The 13753-nt window shown below is 36.0% G+C and overlaps 1 protein-coding gene across 2 annotated transcripts in view; it reads right to left on the bottom strand.

Annotated features, from left to right (window-relative positions):
- Positions 1 to 13753, bottom strand: part of LOC145994954 (extracellular matrix organizing protein FRAS1-like) — a 408454-nt gene that overhangs the window by 289624 nt on the left and 105077 nt on the right. For both annotated transcript variants that reach the window (XM_083131481.1, XM_083131482.1), the window contains one exon: positions 9869 to 10022. In XM_083131481.1, coding sequence (XP_082987607.1) covers positions 9869 to 10022 — 154 coding nt within the window. The remainder of the gene's footprint in view (positions 1 to 9868; positions 10023 to 13753) is intronic.

Here is a 13753-nt window from a genome sequence, read left to right as displayed (position 1 = left end):
CTCTGACATCTGAAGGATTTCGGTTTTGTATATGTAATGATAGAGTGCTTGAAGAGTGTCATTAGGTACAGCTAGTTATATATAAATGCTTTGTCAAATGTTTCACAAATATTTCAATGTTAGACTTCTTATGAGTTGATCGGGAACCATCTCAACTCAGTTTTTCTTCTTTTTTTAATAAAACGCCCTACAGATGTCTGAGTAAATACCAAATACATGGCTTCTAAAAGAATTTGGATGTGGTAAACACCTGCCATAAATTGTTTAAGATATTTTTATGCATAGCTATGGGAATTTAAAATTAGAATGAACTGAATGAACTGGAACTCTATAAGTATGATATATTCATAATGTGGTTTCTATATTCAGTGGGTGGGAGATGATTATTCCTGGTTGGGATGGCTCAAGATCCTCCTCACCCCCTTTAATCTCAACCTGCATTAAAATGAATAGATGTATCTTTGTTCGCAATTTTCACATTTCGAACTCCTGATTTTCCGTTCCATTAAATTCAAATAATGCCAGAATGAAGTCCAGAGCTTTATGTTTCAGAATTGTTATGTGGTTTGAAAATCTGTTTAAAAAAACATAAATTCTAAGAAAAACAAAGAAAAAATAGTTATGCAAATTTTGCATTAAATAACAGGACATTCGTGTGTGCTGTTCTAAAATAGAATATTTCCCATGCCTTCACATTATACCTAAGTATCAAGGACGTATTTAGGAGGGGGACCGAACACTCCCCCGAAAGACTTACCAAGAAGTAAAAGTAAATAATCAAAATGTAATTGTTTAGCATTTGTTATATAATCAATGGTTATTTCCGCTGAACTTATTGGAAGGCAAGGAATTTGGCTCATACGGCTTTGAAGGGTTCCAAAAGATTTATGCACACAACTAATGATAATGTCCATAAAATATTAATCAGAAACTTTACTTTTCGTTAATTGGATCTAACTCCTTGTTTGTTATTCAATAAATACTCAATTATTTTTCTATTTGACATTAAATTCCTTGCCAGGGTAGTTGTTTTTATGCAAATCTTGGCTATCTTAATTACACGTAAGCTAGATAATGAATATATGCTTTTATATCTCTATTATTTTACTATATTTTACCTATTCATGTAATAACAACAATACAATATTAATTAACTTACATATTTAATTAATATTTTAATTTAATTAAATATAATTATTATAATTATTTATTATTATTATTGTTGTTATTATTATTGCAACACTTGGTTGGACCCCGAAATGTATTTCTAGGTGCAGTAGTATGTGTTTTTATATATATGGTTTGCTGAATTTTGTACCCCCTCCCCAAATGAAAAACATTCCTGCCCCACTGGATGCAGCTGAAGTAAAGAAAAAAGTTAAGTCACGAAGTATATAGAAGACGATTTTGTTAGTTTGATTCTAAGCCCACTTTTATGCTCAGATAGGCTAATCGGGACTAAACCTACAGTTTAACGTGTAGTCCGAACCCATGTACATTGTGCTTCCACCAGTGGAGGGGGAGTCGAACACAGGACCTCTTCATTATAATGCGACAGCGTTATGTTATTGGAGGAAAAATATACAGAAAGAACTTGCACAAAACGTGGCATTTTATCATCACAGAATATGCGTCTATTTTAAGAGGGTGATTGCCTGAGACAAATATTTGAGACTTTCGGAAAACAACGTTATTGTTCACGGAATTAGCTCTCTTGATCCACTAATGAAACGCTGTGCGATTGAAATTACCACCTCAACTTTCTAAGAGGTATAAACTAATAAAACTCCATTTTTGGAAGAGTAAGTTCTGATTGATTTGTTTTATTGTAAGTCATTTTTCTGCTAATTTTGATAATGACAACGTTATAAGGATCAATGGTGGTTAGATGAAAGTAACGAAGGGGCGAAAACAAACACACACTGACACTCAAAATACAAACCCTCATAAATTATTACTTTGACAGTGGTTCCAGGCGCCAGGGACTCGTTGCCCTGAAATAATAAAGTTTCCAGGGTATGCTGCACAGGATAGAAGTTGACATTCAAGTGTGTTCGAAATGGTCACCCCATACAACCCAATGAAAAATAGATGAAGTATTACTGGTCTGATGATCAACTTCAATGAATTCCTTGTGTCCTAAATCATTTTGTTACCTCAAAAAATATGTTCATGTAACCATACGTGTCTTGCTTCTCCCGCATTAGTAATATGACAGTTCTTCAGAAAACGAAGATCAACTTAGCTAATAATCTCTTAAATTCTGAACAGATTTCTCAATCTTACTTGTTTATTACTAGAGCCCAGATTTATAAGCACAATCAAACAGTAAAATAAGCAAGTTAATAAGCACAAAAAATGAAAAAAATAAGCACCAAAATATGCATAAACAAATACAGGAAAATCTGAAAAAAATATTTGTTTATTAGATCTCTTAACTTGCTGTTTCAGTATGTAAGGAAGGTCATCCTGAGATTTTCTTGTGTGAAGCTCCAACTTCTGTCAGTGAAGAATGATTTGTAAAGTGAAAATGTTCTTCCCATGTCGCATGGCATCACAGGCGCATGTGAAAAACACCACAGTTCTTTTTTGGTGAATTCCTCTTCAATGTCGGTTTCTTCACCAGAAATCTTTTTATAAATTTGACACAGTGTTTTGTAACCGAGATTTTTCAGTAATACCTGACTGAGCTTGTCGGGCGCAATTTTATCATGGCATGACGTGGATGGCGTCAGCTGACCTACGAGGAAAAGAGGCCGGGAAATTCCTATGCGGCTATTTAGAAGCATTGATCTCGTCATCCTAATGCCATCGTGTGATTGAAATAGGAATGAAATATGGCAGATTTGGGTAAAATATGCTATTTTAAATCAAAATCATAAAACAAGCAAGCATAACCGTTTCCTGCAGAAATAAGCATTTATAAGCACTTTCAACCTCAGTTAAATGGCTCATCAAGGTATGCAATACGAAGTATAACCTTTCTTCTTACCACAAGAAGTCTGGAAAAGAATATGCATTTCGCTTATAAATCCGGGCTCTATTTATTACTTATGACGAGTGATATTTTGTCAAAATAGCCTTTCATTAGCCTAGGGATACTTAATGGACAATGAACAAATAATTTGCTTTGCGTGTGTGTTTTAAATCATTCCTAATAAGACGTTCATTTTAATCCAAACATTCAGTGGCGGCGATTAGAAGGAGCAGGAAGTGGGGGATGCAGTTCCCCAGCCATATTTTGCCCCCGCACTATGGCCTCTTTATGCTAAGCCTTTTCTACCAAAAAAAAACGTATATTCAGGAGTGCCCACAGGGGGGATTATGGCACAGGCTGCACCATCGAACTTCTTTGGGGGATTTTTTCCCTTCAAATAATGTAAAATTGAACATTTATATATTTTTACAAAATACAGGTAAAAATTTTACACTTTAAAATCACCATATTTAATCCATTAGATGAAGAAAGGAAAGCGTTTAAGGTCATTATTGAAGGTGCGAGGGGGGGGGGGGGATAAATATCCAACTCTACTATATTAGGCCTTAATTGACACGTGGGTTCTGGGGAGAATTCTGAATTAAACGTTGGCGGGGACAGTATTCAACAGTCTTAGATTATGGTGGATATTTTAGTTAGAGGGGCATTGAGCATTAAGGTATCAAATTCTTGTGTATTACTATTGTCTTAGAATGTTGCAGAAATTCTGGTGTGGAGACTGAGAATTAATTTTTTGGAGGAGACAATATCCAGTCTTCAATATCAACAGTAAGTCTAAAATTGGCATGGACATTTTTGTGGCAGGATTGAGTATTAATTTAAAGGGGGAGATAGGAAGCTTTTGATAAAGTGTTAAATCTTAGATTGTCAAGGGATTTCTGTAGTGAAGAGAGAGTTCGAACATTAAATTTTGGAGACTGTATTTAGCGATATGGTATCCACACGTTTTTGACCCCGAACGTGCCAAAACAGAAGTTGCAAAAGACTAAATATCCCGGGATCCTAAGAAAGTATTGACACCCCGTTAAATTAATACTCTTGAAAGCCTGCAAAGAAATGGATGTAAAAATGTTCTTGCTTGCTTTGCTCGCAATAATGTGTTTGTTACAACAATGCGTGTTTGGCACTTTACTGAGGTGGATGTGAATTTTTATGCTATAGCTGCTTTACAAGACATGAGCGATATTCTCCATATTCATGAGTAACATCACTTCTTAAAATATAGTGCTTAGTGTTAGTATACTGCGTATTTTAAAGCAGGTGCATCATTTGTAACAAAAAGCTAAGGAAAAAGTTACTTTCGGTGTAGGGATTACAATAGTTTCAGGGCGCAAATGATATGATTTGGGGGGGGGGGATGACATGGACATGATTTTTGTGGGGATGTGCCATTGGCCTTAGGGGGGATGGGCACCCCTGCGTATATTGTCCTTGCCCCTCAAATGTTGGCACCCAATCGCTGCTACTACAAACATTAAGATAGATTTGTCAGTTGTACAAACCTTGTAAGATAAGAAAGTAACCCCCAAGGGGTAAGAAAACTTTTTCAATCAAAAACTTATACGATGAAAATACTATACTCAGGAACATGCATTTAAATTACGAGAAACTTAACAATTGTCTACCATCGCACTTTCTATCATTGACACCGAACATATGAAATCAAGTATGTGCCTTGTATTTGCAACACAAGCTTAAACATAATTCACATTTTTTTCACTGTATTAACATGCATGAAAGAATGTGATTAGAATGTATGGCTGGGGTATGGCTGCGCATGTGTAAACACTTCCTTGAAATAATTGTGTCCATCAGAGACAAAACGAAAGGAAATGGAACAAGATGCGAGAATAGATTAGAAAAGAATAAAGAGGAAAACAAGGAAAGGGAAAAGAAGTAAGAGAAAAATCGGGAGTGTAAGAGAGAGAGGGGGATACATACGTCTTACGTACACATACATGGTCTTACATTTATACTGCCCACCCTAATCTATCACTATGGAGCTTCTGCCCACCCAGTTGAAAATTTCTGGCGTCGCCCCTGTAACTGAAAAAAAAAAAAACTCAGTAAAAAGGGAAATGATAATGGTTGTAGCAAGTATGTTCAACAAGAAACCAAACTTTTACAAAATTGAGAAAGTGGTTTACCAGCAATATTAACCTGACTCCATCAGCGTACTGTACTCACCTCCATTGTGCACACACCATTCCCAGCATTTCTTCCAGTCCTGGAATGCCTGCTGGAACTCCAGTTTTGGATTGGCCTGTAGGTCCCATAGTGAATTCTCCTTGAGCTCTTCTATTATCAGAAATCTGTGATGTTCGAGGGTTGATTTCAACTTGAGCAAGAGGAAGAAGTTTTGCTATGCCAAATCAGTGGAGTAGGCCAGTTGTGGGACAACAGGTGTCAGGTGCTTTGCCAAAAACTTCTGGACAACAAGTGAGGAATGAGCACATTCATTATCATGATGAACCATCCAGGACTTGTTCTGCCACATCTGTGGCCTATTGTGCTGCACCTACTCTTGTAATCATTGCATGACATTAAAGTTAACGTAGAATGCTGCATTCACTGTGGAACCATGAGGCACAAACTCTGAATGGATGATCCCCTGCTAGTTGAAACCATGATCAACATCACTTTAACGTGGGATCTACTCATTCATGCTTTTCTGGGCAGTGGTGAGAACTTTCTGACCCACTGTGATGATAGAACCTTAGTTTCCACTTTGTAGACGCACACAAATGTTCCATGTTTTCTGCAATTTCACACAGAATTTCACATATACTTGCTGCTCTTCCAGTTTCTTCATGGTAGGGTAACTGAAAATCGCAGCAGGCTCTCTACACACCTGCACCCCACACAATATACTGCGTTAATTCGGTTAGCAAATAATAAGAGCATTGCTAAGCATCACTACTGCTGGTTCCCTTCAACAAATTTATATACAGTGCCCTTTATAGTTGTGACTGGCACGGTGGGAAGTGGGATCGCATCTGCCGGTATTTAAACCCACAGCTGTACGCTAACCTAGGCACTGTACACGTCAGTGCTTCAGTATTCAGATAACTGGTGTCCAGTTTGCATGTGTTTGTGAAGTGTTAAGGTGTTAACAAGTGTTTTAGATTGTTTTGTTTTAGATTACATATTACTGGTCCTTTTCTGCAGTCTAATAATGCCACACTATCCATACAATTTGAAACAAAGCATTTTTATATACAACTCTAACATCATTACGAATTCTTGTAAGGTAGTTAGAATACGTTTTGCAACAGAATTCCCAGATGTTCTTCTTTCACACAGAGACAGTGTTCGGATACTTGACAGGGTCTGTTCTTGATAAGAAGTGAAGGGTAAAGAGGTGTGTGCTTAATGAGGAGAAACTAGATGACATTGAAGTATGATCAAAAATCCCTCCTGCACAAGAAACAAGACATTTTCATAACATCTGTGTGACGAGCTATCAAGCTTTTAAACATGAAGCCATACATTAGAAGAATTGAAAGAAAATATCAGGAGAGAAATTGAAGCAAGTTCGGAAGAGGAACTGATATGTGTTAGTGAAAATTTCCTATAAATATGCCGTAAATGTGTGGATGCAGGAGGACATCATTTCCAAAAACTTTTGTAACAAGGTACATGCTCAATTTAATTGTAACTGTCAGTGTAATTGTACGAGATTATTTCATTACATAGCTAGTGGTTACAGTTATGTGGATGTTGCATCCAGTTTGCCAGCAGACGCGATCATACTTTGAGCAGAAAATATCTATTTTAATGGCAGCTACAGTAGCCACACTAGCTACCATCCCACAGATGCCTAAAAGGCACTGTACAAACTCTACAAAAAGATTTATTTCCTTTTTTCTTTTTTGAACAGGCCTTGTAATAGGACAAAGAGAAGAACAGAGAAGGGAAGTTAAAAGGAAGAAGGCAACAAACATTGGGAGAACAAAATGAACATATGTAACAAAAAAAAAACAACAGAAAAATAATCATGCAATCCGGGGCAATCCAGTCCCCGGAGATCAAGGTGGAAACCTAACGGTGCCACACGAAGCCTTGGTCGTGACCTTCACGTGGTCAGTCGTGACCTCGACGTGGTCATTTGACATAGTGGAGCCTGGGCCACTCATAATCTACCCGGCACTTTTTTCGTATATAGAGGTCCTTGTAACTGCAGACGCGGTGAAGCCTAGGTCACTTTGAACAATTCCTCCTAGGCAACCATTTATGTAACAGACTACACGATACCCTGAAGACGGAGGCAGATTCAGCCTCCGAAACGTAGGTAAAATATTTTATTTGTAAAAATTAACAGTGGTTAATAGTCCAAAAACTCCATGAAGAAAAATAAAAGTAGAAGAAAAAGGAAGAAACTTGTTGGGAGCAGGAGATGCAAGAAATAAAGCACTTTATAGCACAAAAACAAGAAGAGAGAATGTTTGCTAGTAAAGATGGAGAGCAGCAGTCAGAATCCCTAAATCCCTTCATTGAACACAAAACAGAATAATGGCAGCAAGAGACAATCTATTCAGATCAAGCTAAATGAGCTTAGTGAAGGAGCTGGAACATATAATAGAAACAGCACAGGCAGGCACGCATTTAGAAATTTATTTGTGGGGGGGTCCAAACAAAGTGTCTCAGAAATAATATTAATAATAAATATTAATATAAACGTTTAAAATAATTGTCTTATAATTATATTAAATTTAAATAACAATAATTAATAAATATTAAATTAATATTGTATTGCTATTATTACATTAATATGTAAAAAACTTTGTAAGAATAGAGATATAAAAGCATGTATTCATTATCTAGTGTGTAGTTAAGATCACTAAAATTTGTATGAAAGCAACTGCCCTGTCAAGGATACCAGTGCCAAATAGATAAAGAATTGAATATTTATTATATAACAAGAAAGAATGTTAGATCCAGTTGACGAAAATTAAAGTTTCAGATTAATATCTTTGGAACTGCCATTCAAAGATTGACGGAAATAAATAACCCTCGATTATACAGCAAATGCTAAACAAGTATAATTTCATGGTTTAATGTTAGTTAGTACTTGCTAAGTCTTTCAGGGGGCCAGTCCGGAACCTTGGGCTTCACCCCTAAATATGTCCTTGTAGTACAGTAGGATTCTTTAACGTCAAGCATCTCCAAATAAAATAATTATGTTGTTGTTATGAAACAAAATGTCATTGTACTACGTTAGTTTTTGTTTAGACACACAGACAGATCAAATTAATGTTAAATGAAATAATTATAAAAACTAAATATTTGTTACCTTCAAATAAATTGAAGCAAATAACTCTCCATTACACAACAAATGTTAAACAACGCATATTTTCATTATTTAATTTTTGTACTTGGTAAGTCTTTCGAGGGGGGCGTCCAGACCGCCCTAAATACGTCCTTGAGCACAAGATAAGAAGGTACCTCTAGCTGAACAAATTAAGCAGGTAATACAGCAGTAGCTGACAAGGAAAGACAAATAGAGAAGATGAAAGAAAAAGTAAATCTGTACCCACTGGAGGCACATAAACTGTAGGTCCAGTCTCGATTAGACTATCTGTGCATGAGGTGGACTTAAAAAAGAACTCAACTCAATGCACTAGTGAAATGCTGTAATAAGGGTATTAGTGTATAAAGGGATTACGTACTTTAAGAAATAAAAGTCTTTCCTAGATGTCTAAATGTATTCTATTATTCTGAAAAAATCAAGTCCCAGTTTGACTTGAATGTCCCTTGCAAATGATGACTGCAGAAATCTCTCCTCTGAGTTACTCTGTCTGATGAAATAAAAGGGCATCAATCCTGGTGTGATAAAGTGGGCTACCTGAATCATGGCAGCAGCATGGTGGGGAAATGGGTTGAGAAATACAAACAAAAATTATATTTCTTCCTTCCAGTGATGGTTCCTACCTACCCAACCAGTCAAGCAGTTTTGAAGCAGAAACTAGAGGAGTACCTTCCAGTTTGCCTGTATGGTCACAATGAAGGATAGGAAAGCACTTGAAAAAAAGAGTGTCATGCCCATAGAGGGGGCATCCTCCCGAGATATCTCGAAAAACTTGATAAAATTCAAATTTTAAAATTGTAGTATGATTGGTGATTTGGCATTTTAAGTCCACTTTATGCACAGTAAGGCTAATCGGGACTGGACCTACAGTTGAAAGTGGGATCTGAACCACTATGTGGCTCCATGGATATCGAACCTGGAACCCATTGTTTACAAGGTGATCACGCTACCACTGTGCCATCGGGGAGGCCGAAATTGTAGCATGAAAACAAGGTGCCAAAACTAGGGGGGCAAAGACAGTATAGTCTCCTTTGTAGATAAGATTTAGCATAGTGCGGGGGCCAAAGTGGCAAAAACTAGGGGGTCAAGTGCACCCCCTAATCACTGCCACTGCCCTCAGTACATTAGCACAGTTTCAAAGTGATTAATTGTACTGTGATGAAATCACTTTCTCAGGAAAGTGCCTGACACTCAGTTCAGCTGTTGCTCCTCCTGAAGACACTATACGATTCTTCGGATGTATTGAGATTGCAAAATAAGAATGTGTCTAAGCTAAAATATTTTAATTTTTTTTCAAAAACGTATGGAGACATGGTGTTAATATTCACAGGAAATAAAATCCTGCTTTCTAAACTGAAATATGTAGCATATTCAAGATCGTAAGACATTTTATCATTAAAATGGTAAATGTTAAATTATAAATACTAGCTGATCATACTGGAAATATGTTTAGTGACAAGGAAAATTAAGTAGCTTCTCTATAATGAGTAGAATTAAAGTGAATGTTCAATACCTGCTTAAAAAGGACATTTTCATGAAAAAAAAATGCTGTTTTTACTTACTGCCAATGTTCACACACCGTGGGCAGCAACTAGTTCCAGTTTGAACTAATTTACTATCAGAACATTTGATGTTGCATGCCCTTCTACTGCAATGGATTTCAGAATTAAGGCATTGGCAATGTGTACACAAATCTTCTGACCATTCGGTACCATGCTGTAATAAATACAAGATATTTTTAGACACATTTTTGTAATATTTTACACATAACGGTTAGACTGATTTTAATCAATATACAGGGTGTTTCTGTGACCATGTTACAAACTTGCAGGGATGATGGAAGGGAACAAACTCAACAAAATGAGATAGGACACTCTGGTCCGGAAATACCCCAGTCAAAAGATACAAGCTTCTTGCTTCATTATCCTTATAAATGAAAACTGCCAGACTGGCAATTTTGAAGATTAACAGACAAATTTGTACCAGAACTGTACAATTACATTTATCACATACATAAACATATTTACCAATTTTCTGCATGTTGCATCCAAAATCTGTTCATAAATTGCAACCCTTTGGATGTTATTTTTATAAATTCTGTCATAAAAAATTACTACATTACTAGAGGCTATCACAACATAGAAAAATATTTTTTTATCATCTCATCGCCAATAATATCATCATGGTTAGATAGATTTAAAATTGAAGCAAGAGCAGAGAAATCCAACAAGCCAATCCTTATTTATCTGAGTCACTGCTTTCATTGTATTTTTTTTGTTTTGTTTCTTGGTTTTGTTTTTGGTACTTTTAAAGTATAGTAAATGAATAACGAGTGTATTTTAACATTTATTTATTTTTCATGCTTTCCGAAATGAAGGATGTGTTAGTATAATAAATACACAGACGCAAATTACTAACTTTCCAATGAAACCTACTTATAAAGGTTCTATTAATTTCGGTGGTCCCTACCACCATCCACACAGAAACTTCTTCTTACACTGCTAGGTGGGTTTCTACAGCCTGGGTCCATATCCATGGTATCACTTCAAGTCTTTTGTATGCGATGACATGTGGGTGGCAAAATGAATGTATGACTTCAATGTGACGACATGTGAAGCGACAGAATGATAGTGTTGCACATGCAGATATTAAACACCAGAAACAAGAACAATGTCTAGATTAGGATGTGTACTACAGGCTGTGAAAAAGCTAATGTGGAAGTCACTAGAGTCATCAAACAGCTGGACAGCAACTCTAAGTTACAAGACTATGGACAAGTAACAGGCTTCTGCGAGTATTCAATGGCATACATGAAACTTGTAAAGTGATTTACTAAGCTTCATAAAATTAAATGTAGAATATTACATTTTGTGTTTATATTATAAAATATTGAAACAAAAAAAATCTTATTGTTAATATCAAATATCGGGAAATTAGTTTCTATTTCATGTTATCTATAAAATGTACCCATCTATATATTCAATTTATCTGAATTCAGACACTGTAAATGGGGATCCGAAATATTACGGGCCTTACTCCAGCTTTTGTCACGTCACAGGACTGGTTCAATATAATCAACATTTAACACAGCGCATTGTAAAAGAGTAATATTTAGTTTTCTGACCTAATCGTCCTTTATCTTATTCATTCAGAATGTTGACTTCTCCTCCAAGAACATTTCAAATTTTGTATAACATTTAAAATTACGTAAATAACATTGTTAAACCTTAAATTCAATCTTTACAGTTCTGCAATAATCTACCTTTATTTTTCAATTAGATAAAATTGTATATATACACATTTGAATCTCACTCTAAATTCTTGAAGAATTCTCAATATATTTAATTGATATGTAATAAGAACTTACATGTCCGAATTCGTATTTAAGATAATTTTCGAAAAGTTAACGTATAGGAGGATTAGGAAAGAGAAAGATTGGAATTTCACATTAAATAAGCTTGTAAACTTCTTTAACGAAATTCCCGTTTGGAACGTGCAGAAATATTTAATTTTCCAGAAAGCTGGTAAATATTTGGCTGCAAAAACCGTGGTCACAGGTTGGAGCTTTTTAAAAGCATTTTTCCTTTTTAAAAATTTTGCGTACACACACGTTCAGGCAAAGAGTAAAAGTGTATAAATATGCAATGAACTTAACTAGTCTACTCTAACCTACTTGAAATATCTGGATGAATGACCTAACCCAGTAATTCAAGCCTATGAAAAGAGATTTACGATCACACGGAAAATGAAACTGGTTGACAATATTAATGAAAGCAACTCGTTTGAACAAATCCAAAGCAAAAAGCAATAATACAGCAGGTCTCATGTACTGTACAACCAGGTGAATATTGTGATTGTCAAAGGCATTTTTTGTTCTAAAATCACTTTAACATTCCTTATCGATAGACAAGCCAGGTAATGGTAAAAATCAAAAGGCATTACTCCATGCAAGTTGTTTTTCAGTATCAAGCATAAGTTTTAAGACTATCACTAAGTGTTTCTGTAATTCTAACAAAGGCACTTTACTTCTAACTTACATAGACATGTATCAAAATCGTGTCAGGTAAAATAGATGTATGTACAAAGGCTGTCGCAGAGAAGGTGAGACTAATTCCTGTATAGGAAAACAGCGACCTCCATTGGCTAGCAAATGTACTAGGGTGAAAATTTGGTTCATTAGCTGCCAATTGAGACCAAAATAAGCTCAATAGGTCAAAAAGTCGTGACTGCGTAGCAGTTAAAAGACAAGCATGTACATGGACCCCTCCAAGAATCATTAAAATGGAACAAAAAGATTACGAACCACAAAATTTTTATTCAGAATCAGCCATATCGAGTGGACGTACATCTTTTTCAAAGTAGGCACCATTGACAGCTAAGAAAGCGTCCATACGCTCCTGCCACTTTGTGAATGTCTTTAAAAATTCGTCATCAGGTAGCGTACTGAAGAAAACTTGTGCTGCGGTGATCACTTCTTTGTTCATAATGATGACGAGCACGTAAAGTGACCTTTAAAAGTGGAAATAGCCAAAAGTCGCAGGTTGCAAGGTCCAGGCTGTAAGCTGGATGCAGGAAAATTTCCATTTTTCTCTTCGTCACGTAATCCTGAAAAGCCCGCGCGGTATGCAGGCATGTGTTATCGTGGTGCAATATGAAGGAGTTCTTCAAATGCGGCCTCTTTTTTGCTACGTTCTGGCACAGAGTCTCAATGACTCCTTGGTAATACTGTGGCTCTACTCAGTCTGTCTTGATCGGCATATGCCTGTTGAAACATTGCATATGTTTCCGCAGCACTTTTCCCTAAACGCCAACAAAATTTTATGGCATGTCGCTGTTCATCTTGAATACTCATCGCGAAAAGCAATGTTATACACAAAAACCTGGAGGGGTAAATGAAACACGTTCCATGTAAATCAAAACAGCTGCTCACTAACATGGTTTCGCAACATGTGACAACTTGCTTCGGAAACAGAATGAGTCATCCTACACACCGCGACTAGTGCCGAAACCATAGGCAGTGTTGCCAAGCCAGGAAAAAATCTGTCTTACCTTCTCTGTGACAGCCTTTGTATAATGAAAATATAATCACAATTTAATTTAAACTTGGGCTAAATTTCGAATTTGAGAGTAGTAATTAATCCATTATTCAGGATTTTTATGTTTTTTGTTGTTTCAAGTCCACTTTATGCACATATAGGCTAGTCGGGACTAGACCTACAGCTTAAAGTGGGATCCAAACCACTAAGTGCCTTCACCAGCTATTAATTAATTGATTAGAAGCAACTTTAATTATAATTTAATAAACATAAATTTTCCTCTTGTACTTTTTACATATTGAACAGGTTAGGATAAAAATATTTCACTTTTTTACTCTTCCATGTGCAGCATTATGAAAATAAAGCAAATACGAAATGTAATGACTGATTGTGCCAAAGTATAAATTATTA

This window comes from Lepisma saccharinum, chromosome 11, assembly GCF_977018435.1.
Source record: "Lepisma saccharinum chromosome 11, izLepSacc3.1, whole genome shotgun sequence".
NCBI lineage: Eukaryota > Metazoa > Arthropoda > Insecta > Zygentoma > Lepismatidae > Lepisma > Lepisma saccharinum.
Note: the sequence above shows the minus strand (reverse complement) of the source record. Positions and strands in the feature narration are given on the sequence as shown.